Source organism: Osmerus mordax, chromosome 15 (genome assembly GCF_038355195.1).
Source record: "Osmerus mordax isolate fOsmMor3 chromosome 15, fOsmMor3.pri, whole genome shotgun sequence".
Taxonomy (NCBI): Eukaryota; Metazoa; Chordata; class Actinopteri; order Osmeriformes; family Osmeridae; genus Osmerus; species Osmerus mordax.
In genome coordinates this window covers 16,377,628-16,404,965 of record NC_090064.1, presented here as the reverse complement: position 1 = coordinate 16,404,965, position 27,338 = coordinate 16,377,628, and the positions used below count along the sequence as shown (strand labels likewise).

General features: G+C 50.2%; 1 protein-coding gene across 1 annotated transcript in view; it reads left to right on the top strand.

Moving 5' to 3' along the window:
* Positions 1-27,338, top strand: part of LOC136957613 (collagen alpha-1(XV) chain-like) — a 35,314-nt gene that overhangs the window by 694 nt on the left and 7,282 nt on the right. Inside the window, exons 3-23 of the mRNA XM_067251668.1 lie at positions 17,171-17,718; positions 19,744-19,818; positions 20,514-20,606; positions 20,699-20,816; positions 20,957-20,994; positions 21,151-21,333; positions 21,622-21,684; positions 21,806-21,877; positions 21,983-22,039; positions 22,280-22,393; positions 23,923-23,976; positions 24,087-24,122; positions 24,222-24,347; positions 24,712-24,765; positions 24,875-24,910; positions 25,007-25,048; positions 25,526-25,588; positions 25,694-25,729; positions 26,045-26,128; positions 26,312-26,377; positions 26,856-26,921. Of these exons, the coding sequence (XP_067107769.1) occupies positions 17,171-17,718; positions 19,744-19,818; positions 20,514-20,606; positions 20,699-20,816; positions 20,957-20,994; positions 21,151-21,333; positions 21,622-21,684; positions 21,806-21,877; positions 21,983-22,039; positions 22,280-22,393; positions 23,923-23,976; positions 24,087-24,122; positions 24,222-24,347; positions 24,712-24,765; positions 24,875-24,910; positions 25,007-25,048; positions 25,526-25,588; positions 25,694-25,729; positions 26,045-26,128; positions 26,312-26,377; positions 26,856-26,921 (2,024 nt within the window). The remainder of the gene's footprint in view (positions 1-17,170; positions 17,719-19,743; positions 19,819-20,513; positions 20,607-20,698; positions 20,817-20,956; positions 20,995-21,150; positions 21,334-21,621; positions 21,685-21,805; positions 21,878-21,982; positions 22,040-22,279; positions 22,394-23,922; positions 23,977-24,086; positions 24,123-24,221; positions 24,348-24,711; positions 24,766-24,874; positions 24,911-25,006; positions 25,049-25,525; positions 25,589-25,693; positions 25,730-26,044; positions 26,129-26,311; positions 26,378-26,855; positions 26,922-27,338) is intronic.

Below are 27,338 nucleotides of genomic sequence, written 5' to 3'. Positions count from 1 at the left end.
CAGTGGGCCACCCACGCATCGTTTGTTGCGGTTTGCGGTGCGCGCAAGTTTACGAAGATCGTTAACAGCCGGTGAAGGGTCTGAAGTAATACAATGTCAACTGAAAACAGTTTTTTTTGGGTCATATTTCGCCTCAGCGTCAGCTAAGGTTAATGTCAGGTTGTTGTGGGGTTCACTCTGTGAGAGGTGAGGATTGATGGACAGGTCACTTACCAGGCATGCCACCCCGCGTCAGCGCAAAGGAATTCAGATGCTCTGGACGTTCTAATGACCTCTTGGAGACAACATCACAAAGGCTCCTTTGTTTTGACCCCATTCAACGATATGGGACTGCACTGTTCCCCGTATATCAATCACAAACTCATCTTTTAACAGAAGCTCTGTCATTTTAGGAGACGTAACCCTTCTGGCTCGTGTTCAAAGGCAAAGAAAAACACTTTTCTTTTTATTAAAACAATGTCAATAAATTGCTATGGAAAATCGCTTTTGACTGAGGAGAATTTAGGGAGGAAAAACTGATTTAATTTCCCAGTTTCCTCCCGCCTGCTCTGTACAGTAGACCCCGTGGAACCGGGACAGTGTCAGCTCTTTGTCTTTTTGCCATTTCCATAAGCCTCTAAGAGCTGTGATGATTCACTCTGAGGAGAGGAGAAAAGGCAAGCAGCGTTCTCCAAATGCCAGATAGATCATCGGGGACAAATATTTCCAGGCACTTAAATGCAGTAGGCTAAATATTCTTAAAAACAGACCTGTCACCATAGAAACCACCCATGTCTGTGTATTTGTTGAAATTAAGCCACTGTCAAGGCTTCACGTGGTGCTTCTCTTTCAGTGGGATCTGGAGCTTTGAGTTTTCAATTGAGATGTTTCTGAGATAGTTTGTTAAATAATAGATTCCCAAAAAACAGGACTGGTTTTGGTGTCCAACTGGAAATACCTGAGAGTTTCTCCATCAGTTGTTATTTGTTTGCGTTGTGGAGACCTCATTAAACCGTCCCTTGCGGGATTCTCACACGGAGGTTCGTAGGTGTGTAAACGCTCGTTAATCTGGGGTATAAAAGCCACAGCCAGACACACGTCATTTGCCTCGAGGAACAGACCTCATGTCTCACCTGTGATTCAGCATTTTTACAAGATTACATTACTAATTCGTTTTACATTCGTTAATAATAACGACTACACTGTAATTACTTTGTCCGTTTCGATTCTTTAATGTGCCTAGATTAGGTTTTATAAGCAGGCCTACATAAACAGATTGAGTTGATTTACTTTAAGGCTCAGCGGGCACTGTGACATTTTCGATCCTTACAGCAATCACGTTTGACCGTAGTTTCTGGTAATGACAAAGGAGCGGTGCCGGAGGTGGAATGTTGCAGTCTGCACACACAGCGCTCTCTCTCCATCTGCCGCACACATGGCACACATTCTCTGTAATCGGGACAAGTGACAACTGAACATTTCCAACCGACAGTCGAGCCACACAGGTGACGAGACATCGGCTCTCAACGACAGACACGTCGATGCGTCTCAAAGCTTTGTAGGCGTGCAGTCTCATTTAGATCTAAGATTTTTACTGTCGCCCAGTGTTTAACACTTCTAATCGCACCTCTGATCCTTGATTCTGTTCTGTAACATCTACATGCGCTATTTGCTCGGGATAAAAGCGTCTGCTACATTAATAAAGTGTAGCCTAAGTGTAATTGAAGACAGGCACGTCGCTCTGAAGGAATCAGCAGCAGTAAACTAAAGTGTGTTGTTTTAACAGTGTGTCTAATGATGATGACGAGGGGAAATTACAGCTCAGTCTTGCTAGGCTCAGGCCAGGGTAACCACAGCAACCGGCATGAGTGTCATTCATAAACCTGGGAATGATGATGCGTGGTTGACGTGTGTTTGCATGTGTGTGTATGTGTTTGCATGTGTGTGTGTGTGTGTATGTGTGTGTATATGTTGTGTGCTTTTCGTGGTTTCAAGGTTACAGGCTGGTTTTATGCTGTAATGCGAGTTCCAAGACCATCACACCAACAACTGGATATTATTTTTATCTTAGAAAGAAGTACATGAATGAATGATTGAATGAATGGAGGGATGGATGGATGGATGGAGGCCTAGTGTCTGTGTAAGCCAGATCTGTAGCTGATACTAGCCTGTCCCTGGCACCAGGGCACAAGCCTCTGGAGAGCGTTCTGGAAACTTCTCAGACAGGTTATATCTGCTGCCTTGTACACCACCTCCTGTACCCAGTCCATTAGGAGGGAGGGGGAAAAGGCCAGTCACTTCTCCAAATCTAAACATTAAACTGTTTCACCAGCATTTACAACAGGCCAGGCATCAACTCTGAGGATATTTATAGGTTTGTGTAAATATATACAGAACGCATTCCTCGTCTTTTGAAATGGCATCATGAGGTTAGAATACAGCTGCTTTGTGTGTGACATCATACCACGAGTGTGTTTTGTCATGCTAGTGTAGTGGTTGTTAGTACTCCTCGTGCATTGTGTCTGTGTATGCAACAGACGTGGTCTTGCAAGTTCTGTCAGAGTTTTCTGGACCGTGTTCATCCTTCACTGAGAATTCAACACGCCATCTCTGACTTCCCAAGCGCGACCACTACCAGCTTTTTTAATGTGTTGTGTTACAGCAGTAATGTTGGTGTCCCCCTCAGGAATTGCTTTTGAGAAAATGTCATATAATTGTCCCCCCCAAAGTTGATAGCAGATTTTCGCCACTGGCTACACTAGCATGCCACATTCATGCTACGTGATGCTAGATGTTTACTAGGTCATGGTAAGTTTCTGCTACATTCATGCGACGTCACGCTACGTTCATGCTACGTGCAGCTACGGTTATCATGGGGATGGGTGGAGCTCATGTTTAGAGCATCTGACTGCCGATCAAAGTTTAGATTTCAGGTTCAAATCCTTCCCTGTACGTCACTAAGGAATAAAAGTGCCAGATAAAACTGAATGAATCCGTCCTAAAGTCATGTGACTGCAGCCCTGAGGCCTCGCCTGGCTGCATGCAGCTGAAGTCCAGGGTGGTGGTTTCCACGCCAACGCTAGCATCCTGGTGGTGGTTTCCACGCTAACGCTAGCATCCTGGTGGTGGTTTCCATGCTAACGCTAGCATCCTGGTGGCTTCTCCCCGCAGGAATCTACTGACAGGAAGCTGAAAAAACACCCCACTATGAACTGCAGTGTCTGTATTTAGACAGATGTTGTTGGGTGAGATAGATGACCCTCCACAACACAATGTAACCAGGAAGGAACCAAAACACAGGAAGAGAGGAGGGGAATGACTATAGGCCTAGGCTCTCCTGACCACGTCCAGCTGTTATAAATCGATAAACATCATCAGCTCACAAAAAAAACAAAAATAAAACATCCTTTTATGTGGTTGAGTTATGGTTTCTGAATAGCAAAAGAAAGGAAATTCTAATGATTACCACAACCCTAACTCAGCAAATTACTTCACTGCTTTAAGTCTATAATGAGTCATTTAGAACTACAGTGAAGTGCACTAAACTACAAAGCAAAACATGAACTTCCAAACTGGATATTGCACTGGTACCCTTTCACTCACAACTAATCTCCTGATTTCATAGGACTCCTACACAAAAATAGAGCCAGGTGTGTATAATGTTTCGCCAGTGGCGGAGTGTTTACAATACTAACTGATGTGCCAAAAGGGTTTGTGTGCGCTTGAACTGGCGGAGACATTTGCAGTCATATTTGCAGATTTTGAATGAGTGTTACTGCCTGTCCATAATTAAACAGCCTCTCCTGTCTTTAATAAAAAAAACTAACAAACACTTAAGATGCTTTTAATGGACTCTTCTCTTTGTTCCCTAATTCTCTAAAGACCACTTTACGGGTTTCATGTTTTCATTAATCTCAATTAAGCTCTCGTATCTTTAATTAATCAGTCCCGGTGAAATCAAAGCTCTGGCCATCAAAGAGCTTCTCGCTTGTTTGGCCAGCAGCCAGCAGTCAGAAGGCTTTGATGCACGGTTTTTCTCAGTAATTCGGAGGACGTGTGCCGAGTAAAACAGCGCGTCTTCGTTTTTCCTCCGTCACTCAGTACGGAAGGTAACGTCATTCAGGGGGCTTGGATGTTTGTTTTTCGCGCCGGGCCAGTGGTGTGTGTCCTGGCGTGGCACCATAACGACCAGGATGGAGGAAACAGAACAAGGTTATTTATAACGGCCTGGAAAACGTCCGTCAGATAGGAACGACCTGGGAGACACGTGCAAGAGTCCGCTGTTGGGGTTGGGTCCAGGCTTAAGGTTAATGTTAGTATGTGGGCCAGGGAAGGGGGTTAGGGTTAGGACCAAGGTTAGGGCTAAGCTTCAGATAAAGGTCAGGGCTAGGATGTGTATTGCTGTGTGTCTGGGTCAATAATGAACATGTTGTGTGTCTTCGTTGATTTCTGTCACCATCCTACACTTTGATCTCGGCTTGTTTGGTCAGAGTCTTGGCTGAGACTATGTACACGGCAGATAACAATGTTTGTTTCATTTTGGGTGGAGATAATGAGTCATTGTGGTTTCGTGTGGAGATTTTATAGGCTATCGTCCCATACACAACATCCCTGGGTCAGTCTGTTTGGAGGTAGCCTTCACCTCCCTGACGCCCCTCACAGCTGCCCGGCTGGGCATGGGAATGAGTGTCCTACACTTATCTCTGGCCCCAAGCAAGCTGTGCTGCTTCTCTAATGATTAGTACGCTGTGTATGGTTGCTGTTGGGTTTAGAACAGAGAGAAAGAGATTAAGCGTGAGAGAGAAAGAGAGAAAGTGAGATGTTGAAAGAGAGAGATGAAGAAAGACAGAGATAAAGAGTAAAACGAGAGAGAGGTTGAGAGAGAGTGAGAGTATGTGCAGCTGGAGGGCAGCTGTGTTGTTTGTGAGATGTGACAGCGTACCGTCGAGTCACTTCCTGAAACCTCATCGCAAAGAGAATCAACAGTTAGCTCTTAATTCTCCCCCATTCCCCCTTCTGTCAGCCTGAAAAAACAAAGAACAGATATTTCCTTTCTTTCAGTCTATCGTATTCCTTTCTCTCTATTTCTTAATTGGCGGAAACACTATAAACAGTGAAACTAACTCTGTGGGAAAGTGACCCCAATCCCAGATCTGAGGAGCTATCGGTCATGTGTCCTGTCTCACAGCCAGGCCATGCCACAGCCCTCGACCTGGAACATTACGCATTAGGTCAGGCTTCCTGCTCATACACCAGGGTGAACAATGCTGTCACCACACTGTCACAACCATGCAACTGTGCATGTCTGTGTGTGTGCGAGTGTTTGTGTGAGTGTGTCTAAATGAATCTTTCACCGACTCCTTCAGCCGGTGGAAACAGGCAGATCATCAAGCCCCTGAAGCCGACAAACAGAGAAAATAACGATCCTAAACGTAGATGAGTTACTGTAAATGCTGCTCTTCTTACCAGACATCACCCACAGCGGAGGCATGGGAGCTCTTCCAGGGCAGGGCAGGATGGGGCTATTGGTTAAGCCTGGTGCTGGGGAGTGGATCTGGGGGGTAACGGGGGTGGATTTGGGGGGGACGGGGGTATCTGACAGCCTGGTATAACCATCCTTCACTCAATAATGTATCCGTTTAGTAGAGACACTCAGAGACACTTTTATCCAAAGCGACTTAAAGTACGCGGGGGATTTGAACCTGTGACCTCTTGAACTGCAATCAAATGAGTTATGCCACTGAGCAGTATCCATTCCTTGTTTTGTAACATAATCTGACTTCATCTCTCCTTGGTCTCTGCTGTGTAATGGCTTCATCACAGACGTTGTGAGCATGCCTTAGTGAAGGGGACCCAGGCTGGGGCATGTGGTTCTGTTTTCCAGAGTCTGAAGCAGAGCGAGGAGCCGGGACAGTGTGGCCTGAGTGAGAGTGGTCCCTGTGGAGTTAGGAAGCTGTGTTCAGGGTCACTATGTCTGCGTTTTAAATTCGGGAAATGTTCACACTAATGCTTATATTACGCTAACTTTTGGTCACTCATCCACTCTCATCCAAAAGTAATTCTGAATGGTAAGAATTACTTTTTTTTACCCACACAAACAAATACCCCCGCTCCTTCAGTTACCCAACGGGGGAGTCTGGGTCGTGAAGGAGTAGAACATCTTTACTCTGGAGAGGTTGTAAAGGAGAGACTATGACCTCTGACCTCTGGCCAGGGTTAGGGTTGTAAATGTCTGTGACAAGGGTGGACCTCTTTATTGAATCAGGAAGAGGAGGTGGGGTGTGTGTGTGTACGGTCTTCAGTAAACCTGCCAGACATCTACTCAGGCGATCATCTTCTTCACTACCTTCTTGGTGTCTTCACGTTGCTGGTTTACGTCCAGGTGTCTTCACGTTGCTGGTTTACGTCTTGGTGTCTTCACGTTGCTGGTTTACGTCCTGGTGTCTTCACGTTGCTGGTTTACGTCCTGGTGTCTTCACGTTGCTGGTTTACGTCCTGGTGTCTTCATGTTGCTGGTTTACCTCCTGGTGTCTTCACGTTGCTGGTTTACGTCCTGGTGTCTTCACGTTGCTGGTTTACGTCCTGGCCAAAGGGAAGCAGGGCTCAGGTCTCCTGCACGGTCTGGGATCAAAGCGCCGCCATGGTGGGTCTGCTGCCATCCGGTACTCACAGAGGAGATTTACGAGCGTTAACGGCTACCGGCTAACAGGTATCTCCTGGGTTACGGCTTCCTGGACAGGAGAGATGACAAGTTCTAAAACGGATCGACTTCAGGGGCCGGCCATCCTACCCAGCAGGGTTTCGTTCCCCGGGAGATGTGGCCGTTAGTCTCTCAGGGAGTTGTGAGATAAGAACCATCTGTTGGTGTAGAGGAGTTCACACACTGTGCAGTCCACAGGGAATCTTTCCTTCAGGCTCTGAGGGGTCTCAATCACGGTTGGCAAGTATTGCACCCAAATGGTGAGGATTTGAATTTGAGACACAGAATTATAATTATAATTATACATAGAGTTCCATTGCAGTGGCTTTGACACACTGTCGTAAGTACCTGAGGCTTCTGTCTTCAGACGTCCTCTGCATGAGAGCGTTCGGAGCCATCCTGACCCCTGCTCGCCATCCTGACCCCTGCTCGCCATCCTGACCCCTGACCCCTGCCTCCGAGCAGAGCAGCTACGGGTGACTGAGAGAACTGCGTTAGATTGGCTGTGGTTGTGATATTTTCAGCTTTTATTAAGACCTCTTGTGAGTCAATCAGAGAAACGAATAAATGAAAACATGTTTTCTGGCCGGGGCCCAGGTTCTGACTGAGGCCTTTTAAGGATGTACTGTGTGTTCACTCCTGTTTTCCTGTTTTCTTTTCCCAAGAGTACATTTCAAATGTATTTGTAAGTACTCTAGCTTGAACTTCCACGTGTCTCATGACGAGTTTGTCTTGCGACCTTTGACCTATGACCTCATGTGATGGTTGATCATGAGGTCGTTCATCTCTCTGGTTGCAGGGAGGAGGTGGGAGACTGCTCAAAAGCTCTGACAAATCAAACGTCTTCATTTCACGACAATCATAACGCAGTGGAAATGGAACACGAAAGTCGAAGTCCTGTGAGTGGATTGGACGAGCTCCGTTCCACCTTCCCCCTCCCTCCCTCCCTCCCTCCCTCCCTCCCTCCCTCCCTCCCTCCCTCCCTCCCTCCCTCCCTCCCTCCCTCCCTCCCTCCCTCTCTCTCTCTCTCTCTCTCTCTCTCTCTCTCTCTCTCTCTCCTCCCTCCGTCTTTCTCTCTCTCTCTCTCTCCCTCTCTCTCCCCCCATCCCTCTCTCTCTCTCTCTCTCCCTCTCTCTCTCTTCCAGTGTGTCTATCAGAGCCAGCCAGGCCAGATGGTCTCTCTCTGGTCTTGAGAGAACATTACCCCCCCCCCCCCCCCCACAGGAGTAGCTTGGAAAGCTACTGACCCCGTGTGTGTGTGTGAGCACAGTGATGAAAATAGACAGATCCTCTGACTGTGTTGCTGAGCCAGGGAAGGTCTCCCTTCGCTGGAAAACGAGAAAAAAAGAACACATTAAGGATGTTCAACACAGGAGGAGGGAGGTTAAGGAGTTTTGAACGACTGCTGAAGACAAACCCCGTGGAGGGATGGCCCATGTGGTGTTATAGTGTACTACAGGTCTCTCTCTCCCCCCTTTTCATTCTGTCTGCCTCCCTTGCTTTCTCGTTTGTTCTTTCACTTTCTCTTTTTCTCTTTCTCACTGCTCTCTCTCTCTTCCTGTCAGTCATCCCCTCTCTCTATTCCTGTCAATCATCCCCCCCCCCTCTCTTCCTGTCAATCATCCCCTCTCTCTCTTCCTGTCAGTCACCCCCCCTCTCTCTCTTCCTGTCAATCATCCCCTCTCTCTCTTCCTGTCAGTCACCCCCCCTCTCTCTCTTCCTGTCAATCATCCCCTCTCTCTCTTCCTGTCAGTCATCCCCTCTCTGTCTTCCTGTCAGTCATCCCCTCTCTCTCTTCCTGTCAGTCATCCCCTCTCTCTCTTCCTGTCTATCATCCCCTCTCACTTCCTGTCAGTCATCCCCTCTCTCTCTTCCTGTCAGTCATCCCCTCTCTGTCTTCCTGTCAGTCATCCCCTCTCTCTCTTCCTGTCAGTCATCCCCTCTCTCTCTTCCTGTCAGTCATCCCCTCTCTCACTTCTTGTCAGTCATCCCCTCTCACTTCCTGTCAGTCATCCCCTCTCTCACTTCCTGTCAGTCATCCCCTCTCTCTCTCAATCTCCCCTGTTCCATATCTCTCCCACCTTTTCTTTTCTCTGACTCCCTGCTTTCTAACTTTTTTCACTTTCCCGCTACACTCTCGTTCTTTATCTGTCGCTCTCTATTCCTGTCAGTCACTCTCCCCTCCCTCTCCCCTCCCCTCGACCCGCCTCCCTCTCTCTCTGAGGCGTGGGGTGTTCACGCTCTCTCTCCCCTCCCCTCGACCCTCCTCCCTCTCTCTCTGAGACGTGGGGTGTTCACGCTCTCTCTCTCCTCCCCTCGCCCCGCCTCCCTCTCTCTCTGACCCGTGGGGTGTTCACGCTCTCTCTCCCCTCCCCTCGACCCGCCTCCCTCTCTCTCTGACCCGTGGGGTGTTCACGCTCTCTCTCCCCTCCCCTCGACCCGCCTCCCTCTCTCTCTGAGGCGTGGGGTGTTCACGCTCTCTCTCCCCCTCCCCTCGCCCCGCCTCCCTCTCTCTCTGAGGCGTGGGGTGTTCACGCTCTCTCTCCCCCTCCCCTCGCCCCGCCTCCCTCTCTCTCTGAGGCGTGGGGTGTTCACGCTCTCTCTCCAGCAGCAGGACCCTGAGAGGAGGGTGTGTGGAGGCAAGCTGCCAAAAACAGCAGTTTCAGCGTGGCCGTCGTTTCCTCCAACACTTTGGTCCGAGTGCTGCCCCCCCAGCTGCTCAAACACAGGAGGGGGGCTTCTGGAACAGCTTGCTGTTTACACGAGCCCCCCCCCCCCCCGGCCCCCCTGCCCCTTCCCCCTTAGGTACTGTCATGTTCTATAGCCCTGTTCCACTGGTCGCATGAGGACCTCTCATGTTCTGCATTCTGACCTGCACTCTTGTAGTCGAGATATTATTGTTGTTGTCTTGCGCTGTGCCTGGTAAATAAAAAACTATACTCTTCTATACTGTTAGAACTATACTCTTCTGATCATTCTTCTTCTGCTGAACTTTCAACATGCAGTATTTGTACATCGCTTTAAACGTAAATGACTAAAATGTAAAAGTGGTAGATGTGGAGCGGTGCTTGGACCACCAGGGGTGCAGCTCTCACTCCGCAGAAGAAGCCGACCTTGTTCTGCATGAATGTTGGATACGACACAAGAATGTTCCCCCCCTCTCCTTCCTCCTCCCTTCCACCCTTCCCCTCTCTCCTCCCTCCCCCTCTCTCCTCCCTCCCCCCTCTCTCCTCCCTCCCCCTCTCTCCTACCTCCCCCTCTCTCCTCCCTCCCTCTCTCTCCTACCTCCCCCTCTCTCCTCCCTCCCCCTCTCTCCTCCCTCCCCCTCTCTCCTACCTCCCCCTCTCTGGGGGGCTCCTTCAATCTGTGTGTGTGTGTGTGTGTGTGTGGTATGAGTGTCTGTACATCTGAGTGTGTGTGGTCTGTGTGTGTGCGAGTGGTGTGTGTGCGCGTGTGTTTTTGTGTTTGTATTCGAACCAGACTGCACATACTGGAAATACAACAGGAGAGAACAGGACATTTCAGTCCAGATATTTAAACCCCCTCCCCCCTCTCTCAAAACCTACAGCCCTAGGACACAGGCTCCATGCTCTCTTGCTGTTCTCACCTGAGAGAGCTACACCCCCAGCACACACAGCACCCCTGCTCACCTGTCTGGGAAGACCAGCAGAACCTATCAGGAAGCTTCACTAACGATGACCAGCTAGTGGAACGAGGTGATGTCACTCGCTAGTGTCCCGTGACCACTTCCTGTCCAGAGGGCCGTCGGCACGACACGACTGCCTTTGGTAATGGCCTTGTGGAAACTCCCTGGACCGGCCCTGTTCCCTGCTGACGGCTGCTACGTGTCTGACCCTGGAGGAGAGGGAGGGGTGAAGGGATCTTAACAGAGCTAGGGTGGGTCTTGGGTCAACTGAGGACTTCAGGGAACGACCAAGAGTGACGTGTTGTCTTTCAGGCCCCTCGAAGCTCTGATTGAGCCAAATAGTCGTTTTGGAGCTCTCACACGCACACGTACATACACACACACACACATGCACACGTACATACACACACATGCACACGTACATGCACACACACACCCACACATGCACACATACATGCACACACACACACACCCACACATGCACACGTACATACACACACATGCACACGTACATACACACACACACACATGCACACGTACATGCACACACACACCCACACATGCACACATACATGCACACACACACACATGCACACGTACATACACACACACACACATGCACACGTACATGCACACACACACCCACACATGCACACACACACCCACACATGCACACATACATGCACAGGGTCGTCAAGTTTTATCAAAATCTTGGAGTGAGATCCCCCAGACAATCTTTCACGTGTGTTCGTGTCTATGTTGCTTACCTAGTAACTAACGTGTCTATGTTGCTTACCTAGTAACGAACGTACAGTCGCTGAAACACTTCACTCGTGCGACCATTAATGAATACAATGTTAGCAGGACAAGTTGGCTGGCATTGCCTTCTCAGCGTGAGAAATGCTAGGTGTGGCATTAGAGCGTGTGAACGGCCTGAAATGCGTGTGTCTCACGGTCAATGCGTGGGGCTTGAGAACCTTGCATGCACATCACCACACCTCCACACTCTATGGAGAACAAATAAACACAGTGCTATGTGAATCAGGTGAATCAGAAGCATGCAACTCCTCTCTGATCTCCAAATCTCCCCTTTCAGACACACAGAGCCACTTCCCCCAACCTGCAGTCAAACATGATCGATGGACCAATCTCTGAAAACAGATCCTGACATCTCCACTTGTAATTTCTACTGTTTCCAGCCCGTTTCATGCCACTTCAAGTCTTTCCGAACGATAAAATGCCATAAATCTCGCCGGAAAAATACCCACCATCTCCCCGGAGGATCGTAAACATGTCGAAGGAGAGAAAAAAAGAGGAGTTCATTGTTCATGGATGTGGTGAGAATGACTGTGCTGAGGACCAGGAGAGAGCCTGTTAGTGTCCTGGCAGCGGGCCAGAGTGTGGGTGAAACGTCCCCTTCAGATTCCTGCGAACATCTGGTTCTTTTCATACCTTCTGAACTTAAAGAGCTGTAAAAAAACAACAACTCTGCGTTATGTATTTATCTGCTGCCTGGCTCTGTGGAGCCCGTGTTGTCAGCGTCAGAACGGTTCTCGCTAACTGTGCTGTGGAAAATGTTCTCCCTTTTTGCGATAGGAGCCCAAGCCAGGCTGGTGGAGGGTCAGCGTGAGGTGCAGAGATAACACTCCAGGAAGAGAGGGAGGGAGGGAGAAAGGGAGGGAGAAAGGGAGAGAGGGATGGAGGGAGGGAGGGAGGGAGGGAGAGAGGGAGGGGAGGGAGAAAGGGAGGGAGAAAGGGAGAGAGGGAGGGAGGGAGAAAGGGAGAGAGGGAGAGAGGGAGGGAGGGAGGGAGGGAGGGAGGGAGGGAGGGAGGGAGGGAGGGAGGGAGGGAGGGAGGGAGGGAGGGAGGGAGGGAGAAAGGGAGGGAGGGAGGGAGGGAGGGAGGGAGGGAGGGAGGGAGGGAGGGAGGGAGGGAGGGAGGGAGGGAGGGAGGGAGGGAGGGAGGGAGGAAGGGAGGGAGGGAGGGAGGGAGGGAGGGAGGGAGGGAAAAGTGTAATCAGCACTTCAACTTTTACCAGTCTTTTTAATTAAACATGAATATCTGTAGGCCTACTTCTAGTTGAGTGAAGGATGTGTGTAATTTTGCCATCTCTGAGTACCGGCTGTTCTTAGTTAAACAGATTTGTTCTGCATGCATGTCTGCACTCACAGAACCTCCAGACTGATTTCTAACCAGAGACACTAATCTTCCAGTCTTGTCTGTGGGACCTTCTGTAGACGGTGTTTACATGGTAGCACGGCTTCACCAGGGCGTCCAGTAGCCCGTGAAGCTGTGACTGTAGCGGTAGCTCGTTCCTGGTCCCTAGGCTGATTGGACGGATGAGTGTTCGGTTATGGGCTTGCCTCTGCGTTTGGACCCAGTCACCCTGTGTCAGTATGTTCCAGTTCTGTTTTGCTTTGTAAACACGGCCATCTCAACCATACGCTTGGCGGCATGGCGTGATTATAATTCCTCTGGTTCGCAGAGTGGAACTCCGTATTTACTGTAGGGTGAGGTTTCCTCAACACAGAACTAAGTACACCATTCTATCTTAAATCACGTCCGCGAGCCAAGCACATTAATCCTGTGTTTCTGCCAGCATGTACAGTATGCTAGCTGCAAGCCGGACTCCAGAGGTGTTCATTCAGCTCAGGCTAAGTGCTGTGAGCTTTTGATCAGGGTGAGTACATGTTTGCGTTAGTCTTAGCTAGCCCATGCTCGTATTGACTCTGCTGTGAGTCGGCGCTAACAGACGAGCTTTGTGCTAACGAAGGGCCATCGCTCACCTGGCAGCCTGGATGTCAGCTGAGCATACAGACACCGGGCTTAACACCGCCTCCTAATCCCTGCTCCGCCCGCGGCTAGCGTTGGACCTGAAGTGTGAATCAGACACATCGGTGACGAAGTCACGACAGACGTCGAAGGGACGGAGGTTTCCTTTGACTGACTGCTCAGATGAAACACTAAACACAAAACAAGTCCCCTTTGAAGGCACGTGAAGACTAACATTATTACACCATGACATGACCTTTTGAGAGGAGTCGATCATCATGTGGTTTGACCACAAACCTCAGAGCAGACTGAAGGCAACAATGAGCTTTTGAGAGACTTTTAAGTGCTAGGCTTTGTATGCTTTTGACAGCCAGACGCTAATATTTTATGGACACATGAGTAAGTGGTTGTGTATGTGGTTGTGGACTGGATGTCTGTGTGACTGCATATGGTTGTGAGTATTTGTGGTTCTGTGTGTACGTGGTTGTGTATATGTGTGTGGCCTGTTTGTCTGCGTGTGTGTGTGACCCCCCCCCCCCCCCTCTTCCTTCTCTATAGGGATAGAGGGCTTGGTGAGCATGCTTTCTCAAGCCAGATACACACACACATACGCATGTACACACATGTACACACATACGCATGCACACTCTCACTCTGAGAATGTGTACCTGATGGATAGCGTGAGCCACCAGGTCCACCTCTGTCCTCGCTCTCTGTCCTCGCTCCCTGTCCTCGCTCTCTGTCCTCGCTCTCTGTCCTCGCTCCCTGTCCTCGCTCCCTGTCCTCGCTCCCTGTCCTCGCTCCCTGTCCTCGCTCCCTGTCCTCGCTCCCTGTCCTCGCTCCTCTGTCCTCGCTCCCTGTCCTCGCTCTCTGTCCTCGCTCTCTGTCCTCGCTCCCTGTCCTCGCTCTCTGTCCTCGCTCCCTGTCCTCGCTCTCTGTCCTCGCTCCCTGTCCTCGCTCTCTGTCCTCGCTCTCTGTCCTCGCTCTCTGTCCTCGCTCTCTGTCCTCGCTCTCTGTCCTCGCTCTCTGTCCTCGCTCTCTGTCCTCGCTCCCTGTCCTCGCTCTCTGTCCTCGCTCTCTGTCCTCGCTCTCTGTCCTCGCTCCCTGTCCTCGCTCCCTGTCCTCGCTCCTCTGTCCTCGCTCCCTGTCCTCGCTCTCTGTCCTCGCTCTCTGTCCTCGCTCTCTGTCCTCGCTCCCTGTCCTCGCTCCCTGTCCTCGCTCCCTGCTTTCCCGCCCAGACGGTCACCGAGGGCTCATGTGACGCATGCGAGCCACTTCCATGAACCCATAACATCGAGCTGTCTCATTTAATGTTATTGTCATTGCATTCCATGTGCTGAGTGAGGCTAATGAGGTATTATGTGTGCTTCATTGAAGGCCTAGGAGATTGTTTTGTGTGTGTGCGATGGTATGTGTGTGTGTAGAGGTGTGTATGTGTATGTGTGTGTGCAGATGGCAGCAATCTTCTTGCTGCTAAAACAAAGCAACGCAGAGGGACGTTTTGGGGAGAGAGAGATTACACACTCCTCAACACACGCAGGAGAAACAACACTCCAGGGAGACAGTTCAGGGAAGAGCTCAACACAAAACACTCCAGCATGCTGGAAGATATCCATGCAGACATAATCACACACACATAGACAAACACACAGAGACACACACACAGACACACAGACACACACAGATACACACACAGATACATTACATTACATTTATGCATTTAGCAGACGCTTTTATCCAAAGCAACTTCCAAGAGAGAGCTTTACAAAAGTGCATAGGTCACTGAACATAACAACGAGATAGCCCCAAACATTGTGGGTAACCAAACATGAAGCATACATTGTGAAAACCAAATAAGACCCAAAGGGAAGAACCATAAGAGCATATAGTTAGACAAGTTACAATTAAACAGCATGAACCTCAATACACACTCAGGGTATGATAAATACATGCACACACAGGTCAGTGGGTGTGCAGATACACACACAGACACCAAATAACAGCTCCAGAGCCCAGACACCCGTAGGCTAGCACATCTGGAAAGTTTACACTGTCGATTGATTTGTCACTGGTGGTTAAGTGGTCTTTGCCCTTGTTTCCGATGGAACTTACAAGCTTTTACGGTCTGATTAAAGCTTGCAGGTATTTTCCACCCCTGCAAGATGCATCGTTACTGTATTGTTCATCTGATGCAGATTCCATAGCATGATGTCATCACTCAACACGGCAGGGTCTTAGTACGTCTGACTTGACGTTTTCGTGTGACATATTTATTTGTATCCAAAGCGACGTACGGATATGTGTGAACTGCTCAGAGACTGAAGTGATGTCATATCCTGCCTTTGATGCTTCCTTGTGGTCCTGGTCCAATCAGGGCTCCGACCTCTACCTTTACCCAGCGATGTCATATCCTGCTCCTCATACCGTGCTTTCCAGTTGCATCATGGGAACCTTTGTCTGCCAGAGCCTGTGCATGCATCACCACCCTTCTCCAGCTGTTCAGTCATTGGCCAGCACATCTCACCAGCTGTTCAGTCATTGGGTCTGGAGAGGGAACATCTGCAACCATAACTCAACTACAATATTACAAAGTACAGTGCAGAAAAAACAGCATTGTATCTTAAGTGCATCGATCAACACACACACACACAGCACTAGCATTGGTCCTCAATGACCGGTGGCTATGCTAGCACACACCTTTAGCACTGCTAACACAGTAAGAAGGCCATGCTATCGAGTTACTTGCTAGCACACACACTGCTAGCGGTGTGTGTGCTAGCATAGCCTCCCCCATTGAGGACCAGAGCTAGCCCTCTGTGTGTTAGCATAGCCACCCCCATTGAGGACCAGAGCTAGCGCTCTGTGTGTTAGCATAGCCACCCCCCATAGAGAACCAGGGCTAGCTCTGTGTGTGTTAGCATAGCCACCCCCCATTGAGGACCAGGGCTAGCGCTGTGTGTTAGCATAGCCACCCCCCATTGAGGACCAGGGCTAGCGCTGTGTGTTAGCATAGCCACCCCCCATTGAGGACCAGGGCTAGCGCTGTGTGTTAGCATAGCCACCACCCATTGAGGACCAGGGCTGGCGCTGTGTGTTAGCATAGCCACCACCCATTGAGGACCAGGGCTAGCGCTGTGTGTTAGCATAGCCACCACCCATTGAGGACCAGGGCTGGCGCTGTGTGTTAGCATAGCCACCCCCCATTGGGGTCCAGGGCTAGTGTTAGCCCCACTGTGCTAGGCTTGTTTTACAGGAGCAGTCTGTAAGCAGCGCATGTGTTAGTCTTCGCTAATACCTTCCAGATGAGCATGGCTCTGTCCTGGTACCTTGACTCACAAAACACACGATTGTTCCATGAGCCTCCTCACTGATGAGGACCATGTGTGGAGGGGAGTGTGACTGGCGTGTGTGTGTGTGTGGTGTGTGTGTGTGTGTGGTGTGTGTGTGGTGTGTGTGTGGTGTGTGTGTGGTGTGTGTGTGTGGTGTGTGTGTGGTGTGTGTTATGCATAAAGGTGCCTCTGTGTGTGTTGGAAACTGTGTGTTATTACAATATAAAGTATTCATGTCATCTCATCTAATGTTGCCAGATCCTTAGAATTTCGCAGATTGTGTATCTCAAAAAAGTCTCTCTCTCTCCCCCTCTCCCCTTTCTATCGCTCTCTCGATTCTCTCTCTCTTCCCTCTCTTCCCTCTCTTCCCTCTCTCTTCTCTCTTCTTGCCCTCCCCTCCCCTCTCACTCCCACTCCCACTCCCTCCCTCCCCTCTCACTCCCCCTCCACTCTCCCCTCCCTCCCTCCCTCCCCTCTCACTCCCACTCCCTCCCCTCTCACTCCCCCTCCCTCCCCTCCCCTCTCCCTCCCCCTCCACTCTCTCCCCTCCCTCCCCCTCCACTCTCTCCCCTCCCTCCCCTCTCCCTCCCCCTCCACTCTCTCCCCTCCCTCCCTCCGTCCCCTCTCACTCCCCCTCCCTCCGTCCCCTCTCACTCCCCCTCCCTCCCTCCCCTCTCACTCCCCCTCCCTCCCTCCCCTCTCACTCCCCCTCCACTCTCCCCTCACTCCCTCCCCCCCCACCAGAGCGTGGTTCCCAGGTACAGCTGGACCTGACAGAGCTGATTGGCGTCCCCCTCCCCCCCTCCGTCTCCTTCATCACCGGCTACGAGGGTTACCCCGCCTACAGCTTCGGCCCGGACGCCAACGTGGGCCGCCTGGCCCGCTCCTTCCTCCCCGACCCCTTCTACCGCGACTTCGCCGTCACGGTGACGGCCAAGCCCACCACGCAGCGCGGCGGCGTCCTCTTCGCCATCACCGACGCCCTCCAGCGGCTGGTGCACCTGGGCGTGGCGCTGTCAGCGGTGGAGGATGGAGCACAGAGGGTGGTGCTGTACTACAGCGACCCGGGCGAGGAGAGCACCCGCGAGGCCGCCTCCTTCAAGCTGGGGGAGCTGACTGGCCGCTGGGCTCGGTTCACGGTGACGGTGCAGGGCTCCGAGGTGCGGCTCTACATGGACTGTGAGGAGTATCACCGTGTGGCCTTCCGGAGGAGCGCGGCGCCGCTGAGCTTCCAGCCCAGCTCGGGGATCTTCGTGGGGAATGCCGGAGGCACCGGGCTGGACAGGTTTGTGGTGAGTCTGGAACGACCGTCTGAACACTCCAGCACACACACACCACCCTGCGATGGAGTAGCTACAATGTTTGTAACATTTGACTTTTTATTTATTTAGCTACGTATATATATTTTTTCTCACAAATGTTGCATGTAGGTAGTACAGCAGTAGATCATGGATCAGAAGTGCGTAGTTCTAATAGAGTTAAGGAACTCTTCTTTACAGGAGACATCTCACCTACCAGGCACGATGCAACAACATTAATATCAGATGGATTAATTACAACACTGTTGGCTCCTTCAGTTTCAGATACCCCAGAAAGCCAAGCTGCTATTTTCCTCTTGTTAAAGTTTTATTGGACCAATCAGAGAGGTTTGGAAGCAATACTCAGAGGGGGTAGGAAGGAGAGCAGGAAAATATCTGTTGCCTTTGCTTTTGCAAACGTCATCCCTCTCTCACACAATCCCTTCAGCCTTCTTTCCTCTGCTCTCTCATTCCTCTGCTATCTCTCTCTCTCTCTCTCTCTCTCTCTCTCTCACTCTCATTCTCTCATTCTCTGCTCTTCTTTGTTTATCCCTTTCTCTCCCTCACTCTCTCCCCCTCCCTCCATCTCTCCCTCACTCTCTCCCCCTCCCTCCATCTCTCCCTCACTCTCTCCCCCTCCCTCCATCTCTCCCTCACTCTCTCCCCCTCCCTCACTCTCTCCCTCCATCTCTCCCTCCAACTCTCCCTCTCTCCCTCTCTCCCTCCCCCCCTCCCCCCCCCCCCCGCCCTGTCAGAGGGCCAGGCCAGCAGTGAGACTTCCAGCTGTTAGAGTGTTGCTGTTGGACCGTGTTACTAAGATCTCCTGTCTTCACCTGTGGGACACAAATACTCTGTCCCAGCAGCAGTAGCTCCTGAACAATATTCTTGGTTTACAACGCAAGTTTGAAGTCGCATGTTACTAAAAAGAATTTGTAAATATTAAAGCTTGAAATTAGTTTCTTATTTTCTGTGTAATCGCAGCGTGTTACCCTAGAATATGGGGTAGCTGGCAGAATGTGGTTTGAATTCGCAGGTCAGACAGTCGCTGTGGTAACGTAACTTAGGAGGTCTGGGACACACACAGACCAACATCCACACACACACACACACACACACGATAGCCAGCTCTTGTACCAGGGCCAGAGAGACAATCGAGCCCAGCTGAGACATGGCTTTCTGTGGCTTTGGCCAGATCCCCGTTCTCATAAATCCAAACACACAACACTCCCCAACAGCCCTGCATTCCACAAACTCCATCCCTCCCTTCCTCTCCTTCTCTCCCCTCTCCCTCCCTTATTCCTTCCCTCCTTCTCTCTCTCCCTGTATCCCTTCCTCCCCCCTCCCTCCCCATCTGTGTGTGTGTGTGTGTGTGTGTGTGTGCTTACACACATGAATTCATTGACCATTACTGTCATCATAGTAATTTCTTCAATGTCAGTCAGATAGTTAGATGATAAAGGTGCAGAGAGAGAGAAAGAAAGAGAGAACATTTTATAAAGATAACGATAAAGGAGAGAGACAGTTAAAGAAAGATAAAGAGGGAGAGAGAGAGCTAGCTAGAGAGACAGAGAGAGAGAGAGAGAGAGAGAGAGAGAGAGAGAGCAAGCAAGAGAGACAGAGAGAGCGGGTCTGCGTGGCACTTGTATGTTCCAGGCCTCTGCTAGCTGCTCGTCCATGTGAGCTTCATTAGTGCTGCGCTCCACGCTGCCTCTCAGCAGCTCCAGAGGGGCTGGATCACTAACAGGGGATTCTCCTCTGGTCAATACTACTGTCATTTACGAGACCAAGCAGGTTTTGGTAGACTGGTAAAGAGAGACCCTCCTGATTGGTCCTGAGGACAGTCAGGGTTGGTTAGAGGACACCAGCTGAAGACACCTGCCCAACACCTTGACATGTGGAGATGACTAACTCATGTGTGTCTGTTAGGCTGAGTCTGAGTGTGTAGTTACTCACCTGTGTGTGTGTGTGTGTGTGTGTGTGTGTGTGTGTGTGTGTGTGTGTGTGTGTGTGTGTCTCCAGGGTTCCATCCAGCAGCTGGTGTTGAAGTCTGACCCTACAGCACCTGAGGACCAGTGTGAGGAGGACGACCCCTACGTAAGCACACACTCACACACACACACACACACACACACACACATGCACTCACACACTCACACACACTCACACACACTCACACACAGACACACACTCACACACACTCACACTCAAACACACTCACCAACACACTCTCACACTCACACACACACACACACACACACACACATACAAGCAACATATCAACTAAGGCTGAACACCTGTGGAATCCTCTGGAAAAGTGCAGCTGCTGCTCCCTTTAGTGGCTGAAGGTGGAAGTGCTGCAAAGCCTGGTTGAGTTATAGTGAGCCACAAGACTGAGAGATTCATTAGCTTGTGGTGAGATCTATACTTAACTCCATTAGTTTTATTCATGCCTTCTTTTTTTGCTTAACGTCTTTCTTTGAGCACGGGCAGATGTGTGAGAGTTTTTAGCTTCTTGGAAAAACAAGAGACGGCGTACTCACTTTGTGAAACTTTTTGTTTCTTTATTGAAAGCAATAAATCTAATTGTGTTTCTCTGGAGAATGTCGGTTTGGTTGTTCTATATTTAAAATTACCTTTGAAATGTTGAAAGAAAGTTGCTTTTTCGGATGTGGCCCAGTAATAGTAAAATTTGTGTGTGTGCATGTGTGTATCTGTGTGCGTACATGTGTGTGTGTGTGCGTGCATGTGTGTATCTGTGTGCGTGCATGTGTGTGTGTGTGTGTGTGTAGGCATCAGGGTATGGGAGTGGAGACGATTCTTATGACGACATGGAGGGGATGGACGAAGTGAAGAAGTTGGTGGAGGAGAGAGCATACACCATGGTGAGTGCACACACACACACACACACACTAACTGGTGGTTTTGATCCCAGGCAGCTTTGAGTTTGACCTTTGACCTTTCCTCCCGCCCACAGCCTGACGACCCTCAGAGCAGCCCAGTACAAGCCCCTCCCACGGAGCCGTCGCCTAGCAACGATGATGAGGATGTGGGGGATACCTCTGGTCAGGGCGTTGCCATGACAGCTGACAGAGGTGAGCGACACATACACTCACACTCAAACACACGTACATTCATACACACAGAATCATGCACACACTCACACTCACTAATATGCACATACACACACACATATAACACACACACACTTAACTCTTCGTGTGTTTAACCTCAGGACGTCACACGGCCGGCGCTGCCTACAGACCCCCCCTGGTGAGAACACACCTTCTAGTACCATCATCACTGTTTCTAGCGTGAGCTTTAGAGTCAGCATGATACAGACTCACAGACTCATAGTTGCTCTGGTTTCTCTCCCGTAGTGTCCATCTATGTTTCTCCCACCCCTGACCTCTGACCTCTGACCCCCAGCAGGTAACCCCTGGGCAAAAAGGAGAACGTGGTGAACCAGGACCTGCAGGGCCCCCCGGTCTCCCAGGCCCCCCCCAGGGGACCCCAGGCAAGGGGGCCGGAGGGGACCCTGGCCCCCGGGGTCCCTCGGGAGCAGCTGGACCAGCAGGGCAGCCTGGGACGTCAGGAAGAGATGGGCAGCCTGTACGTACATGAGCTGCTGTGAAACCAGTAGGCTGTGTGTATAGTACACACTCAGAGTAGTGCACCGTTATAGTACACACTCATAGTAGTACAGTGCACTACATTGAGAGTGTAGATCCATTCAGGTGTTTGGTCTGACAGCCCTGCTCGTTTGAGGTCTCTAACAGGACTTGTGTTTGCTTGCTTGCATCCTAATGAGTAGGCCTCATCCAGGACTGTTCCTGAAGTCTTCAGAACTCTAGAACACAGACCTTCTCCTCACGTGTTCTCTGTTTCTCATCCCAACAGGGTCACCCCGGTGTCCAGGGATTCCCAGGTCTTCCAGGAGATCCCGGGCTCAAAGGAGACAAGGTACAAATCCACAACCTCCAGATCTGCAGTAAAATGCTCTAACCACTGAGCTGCACCCCGTAGACTGTGTGGTTCCTGTGACCTAGTGAGTGTTAGTCTGAGTGTGTCTCCTTGTTGCCAGGGCGACCCTGGTGTGGGGCTCCCCGGACCGCCCGGACCTCCCGGACCTTCTGGACGGAAGTCCCGGCTCCCGGTACGTTCTTAATTGGTTAATTGGTCAATTTGGTTAATTGGGTACTTTGTTAATTGGCTGGTCAAGGGTTAAAAGGGTTAAATTGGCATGTGTTGTGGTTTCCAGGATGGCGTTGATGGTTCGGGGTACGAAGACTTTGACAGCGACATGGAGACGATCTCAGTGAGTGATCCAGCAGCATGCCATCCCAGTAACGAATAAATGCAGGGCTCAGTGTGTTGGTATGCTAACGTGAGCTTTAGCATTCGTTAGCGTTCAGGCATCACAGCAGCTAAGTAGCATTTTTATGTTAACCATTAGCGTTATATATATATTTATATACCTGCAACTTCTTGATCTGCTGTCAAATACTCTAACTGGGCTTGACCCATATCCTGTTAACAATGTGATGTGATGCTGCAGGGTCCTCCTGGCCCCCCAGGGCTCCCAGGCCCCCCAGGCCCCCATCTGCCCGCCCTGCCTGGACCCCCAGGGTCCCCTGGAAAAGATGGGGGGGTTGGTAAACCTGGTCTCCCTGTAAGTAAAACTACAGCTTCACCTTAATCCCAACCTAATCAGTAAAATACCCTTCTTGCTAAGACCAGTTACTGTTTTGCTGTGATATGATAATGTGAGACAACGGTTTGTGGTTTTCATATTCAGATATTTAGTGTTGGGTCTTGTTTCTTTGTTTAATGGCTGACCTGGTATGTGTGTTCCAGGGGACTGAGTGGTTTAGTTGGTCTGGGACTGGGTCCGGTTCTGGTTCCGGGTTTGGTTCTGAGTCTGGTTCTGGTTCCGGGTTCGGTTCTGAGTCTGGTTCTGGGTTTGGTTCCGGGTCCAGTTTCAGGTCTGGGCCTTGGTCCGGGTCAGGGTCTGGGCCTGGCTTTGGTTCTGGACAGGTATTATAATCTGATTCCATTTGTTAGCTGAACAAATGGGCTCAAAAAGGCAGCATTTTTCCCCCAACAATTCTGAACGCTCCATATTTCTGAGCCACAAGTCGTCTGCGCTTCAACTCTCCGTCTGTTTATGACCTTTAAGCAAACAGGGATGTGTGTTTGGGTGTGTGTCAGAAGTTGGTGTTAATGCAGTTCTCTGACTGTACCAAGTCCAGCTGTCTGTGTGGTCTGGCTGTTGGCCACCCCACGCTGCCCCCCCTCCTCTCCCACGTAAACAGCCGGGCCAGGCAGGTTCTGCTCTCCGTACCCTGGTCCAGTGCCGGCAGCTATAGCTACAGTTGCCTTAGTAACTAGATGATGTCACAACATCAGCATAACCCGGCAGATGCCCTTGCTCTTGGCTCTGCTACCTCACGATGAAACGCTTCTTACGGAACATGGTCTCTCCTGGCTGCAATGTTGGGGAAAATCTGCCTTTTTAACGAGAGTATGACGAGGGCTTCTACTAACTGTGTGAGTTCTACTGTTTTGATAGAACTTCTATTGAGGGAAAGTATTTTGTGTGAGTAAGGCACTGAATACGATGACTGTAAACCAACTGGATTGAGTTTGGTTGCAGCCTCATTCATTTCAATCAACCAGATCAACGTGTGATGTATTTAAGATTCCCATTCTACGTTTTCAGGTGTTATATTAGTACAGGTGTGACTCCTGCTGTGGTTGAAGGGGGTGGACGGCAGAGATTATAGTATTAGTACAGGTGTTCTAGTACAGGTGTTCTAGTACAAGTGTTCTAGTAAAGGTGTTCTAGTACAGGTGTTCTATAGTACAGGTGTTATATAGTACAGGTGTTCTAGTACAGGTGTTCTAGTACAGGTGTTACAGTACAGGTGTTATATAGTACAGGTGTTCTAGTACAGGTGTTCTAGTACAGGTGTTATATAGTACAGGTGTTCTAGTACAGGTGTTACAGTACAGGTGTTATATAGTACAGGTGTTCTAGTACAGGTGTTATATAGTACAGGTGTTCTAGTACAGGTGTTACAGTACAGGTGTTATATAGTACAGGTGTTGTAGTACAGGTGTTCTAGTACAGGTGTTATATAGTACAGGTGTTCTAGTACAGGTGTTCTAGTACAGGTGTGACTCCTGCTGTGGTTGCAGGGGGTGGATGGCAGAGATGGAGATCCTGGCGCTGACGGGGTGAAAGGAGACAAGGTACGAGCAGGTCCCTCCAGCCTGCTGCCACAGGGACACCTCTACACCACCATCTGTATACTCACCCTGTATACATGCTGTGTTTATATGGTTGTGTTTGTGTTTGACAGGGTGAACCAGGAGTGATGGGGTCACAAGGACAGAAGGTGAGAACTTTCTACCAGGATTGATTTACACCAGAGAAACATGTATGATTTAATTTGCATAGAATTTTGCAGATCATGTACCCTCTCCCTCCCCCTCAGGGTGACCCAGGCCCAGCAGGGTTCCCAGGTGTTCCAGGCCCAGAAGGCCCAGAAGGGAGGCCTGGCCTCCCTGGCCCCCCTGGTCCCCCGGGCCCCCCTGGACGGGGGTCCAGCTTGGATCTGGAGGTAGGCACCAGACACAGTGTAAAGCAACCACATCTCAGCTCCCAGACACAGTGTAAAGTAACATCTCAGCTACCAGACACAGTGTAAAGTAACATCTCAGCTACCAGACACAGTGTAAAGTAACATCTCAACTACCAGACACAGTGTAAAGTAACATCTCAGCTACCAGACACAATGTAAAGTAACCACATCTCAACTACCAGACACGGTGTAAAGTAACATCTCAGCTACAAGACACAGTGTAAAGTAACCACATCTCAGCTACCAGACACAGTGTAAAGTAACCACATCTCAGCTACCAGATCATCGTCCAGAGTTGATATCCCCCCTCTGTTGTCCCAGTGTTGATGTTGTGTTGTTCTAGGACCTCGAGGGCTCTGGCACAGACTGGTCGGGCTTGTCTCCCAGACTAACAACGGTAAAAACACGCTTCACAACGACGATGATGATCTGTCAGAGAGAGAAGCGTGGAGCGACCTGGTGGAACCCGATTGATGCTAACAGTTCTGTTTTCTCGTTCTCCTCAGGAGTCCCGGGGAACACCTGGGCTTCCTGGACCGAAGGTGAGTCCAGTCCGATGATGTGTTTCAGTGTAAATCCAGTGTGTTTGTGAGTGTTTCTAAGAGGCCTGTCTGCTGGTTCTCCTTCTCTCCTCTCAGGGGAAAGACGGTCTGGATGGAAAACCAGGTGCATCCGTCAAGGTTGGTCCCCATTGGCCCTTTAACAGGAAGGAACAGAAAGTGGATCTTGCGTCCCTGACCGTGTACTCTCCTAACCCCTTCTAAATGGCCCCTCATATTATCTGTGAATGGTTAGGGTCACAAAGTCAGAGGTCAAACTCGTCCGCTCTTTAACAACATGCCCCGTCATCCAGGATGAGGAGCAGCACAGGGCTGTGGTGTTGTGGAGGTGATCACGTTGTGTCCTCTGCTCTGATGAGGAGCAGCACAGGGCTGTGGTGTTGTGGAGGTGATCACGTTGTGTCCTCTGTTCTGATGAGGAGCAGCACAGGGCTGTGGTGTTGTGGAGGTGATCACGTTGTGTCCTCTGCTCTGATGAGGAGCAGCACAGGGCTGTGGTGTTGTGGAGGTGATCACGTTGTGTCCTCTGCTCTGATGAGGAGCAGCACAGGGCTGTGGTGTTGTGGAGGTGATCACGTTGTGTCCTCTGTTCTCCAGGGGGATCCAGGAGCACCTGGGCCTCCCGGCTTCCCAGGGCTGGATGGACTTCCTGGGACATCGGTTAGTAGAACCCCCTGGTCCTGGTACCAAAGAGATGGGTTAACTGTTCTGTTAGTCAGGTTGTTTCTGAGGATGCTGAGGTGTTTGTTATTGTCCTTTCCTCAGGGGGTGAAAGGAGACATGGGTGCTGCAGGACCACAGGTCAGTACATTTGCATTTTAGTCATTTAGCAGACGCTCTTATCCAGAGCGACTTACAGTAAGTACAGGGACATTCCCCCGAGGCAAGTAGGGTGAAGTGCCTTGCCCAAGGACACAACGTCATTTTGCACGGCCAGGAATCGAACTGGCAACCATCAGATTACTAGCCCGATTCCCTAACCGCTCAGCCACCTGACTCCCCCAGTAGATTCTCCTCCGGGCCCCGGGGGCTATCACAGGCTGGGGGGGGGGGGGGGGGTACTGGTGTGTTGGTCTTGGATGGAGGGGGGTTAACCGTGTGCCTTATGTGTCCCAGGGGGAGAGAGGCCGGGACGGGCTGAGTTTCCCTGGACCCCCCGGGCCGCCTGGCCCCCCAGGACCTGTCATTAACCTGCAGGAGGTGAGGCTGCTGTTCAACCGTCTCTCATTCCCTCACCTCCCACCTTCACTCTTTTTACACGTCTCATATGTAGCCTGCCAGGATTTCCCTCTCTGATCCTCCCCACTCTTTCAAACGATCTGCTTGACAAACTATGTCACTTCTTATGTGTGTGATGATGTCACTTCCTGTTCCCCCCACCAGCTCCTGCTCAACAACACAGACGGTGTGTTTAACATCTCAGGACTCTTGGAGGCTCAGGGGCCCCTGGTGAGTACATCCAGCCCCATCTTAGACTCCCTCGTCTGGGCTGGCCGGGCTGGATGTAGACCCCTGTCCCATGGTTAAACACCATATGGGACCAATTATAATGTCATATTTAATTATTTGAGCATTTAGACTCTTTTATCCAAAGCGACATACAGTTCAAGTGGTGCATGTAGAGCGTACTGCAGGAGATCACGGATCAGAAGTGCAGATTTCTAACAGTGGGTCTTATGACAAACAGTCAGAGGAACAATCTGTATTTAAGGCACATCGCCAAGTAACTCCATCTCAGCTAGGAATGTAAACCCATTTGGATGTAATTTAATGTAATTCCACTGTCATCGTACTCTTGCAGCTCAGACAACCTACGGGTACGTTCCTGCTCTATACATGACCCCAGCGTAGAACTGGATGCTGTAGACAGACATCTGCGGGGTCATGGAATATGTGTTTACCTGTGTCCTGCATACCTCTGTTCTAGCAGGGGTCACAGGGTCAGAAGGGAGACATTGGGATTCCTGGGCCTCAAGGACCTCCGGGGTTAAAGGTGAACGTGTGTGTGTGTCTGTTCTGCTTTAATCTACTCTGCTTTAATCTGCTCTTTTTTAGGCTTCTCTGCTCTCCTCTCCCCTCTCCTCCTCTCTCATCGCCTCTCCTTTCACTGTGTTTGAAATCATGTTTCGAAAAGTTGAACAAATATTTTCTAAAATGTTTTAAAAGGTGGAACAAATATTTTCTAAAATGTTTTAAAAGGTTGAAAAAGTATTTTCTAAAATGTGTTAAAAGGTTGAAAAAGTATTTTAGAAAAAGTTTTGAAAAAAGTTTGAAAAAGTTTTGAAAAATATTTTCGAAAGAAAGTTTGCATCATTGATGAGGACTCTACTGTACTCTATTCTGCTCTGCTTTAATCTACTCTGTTTTAGGCTTCTCTGCTCTCCTCTCCCCTCTCCTCCTCTCTCATCGC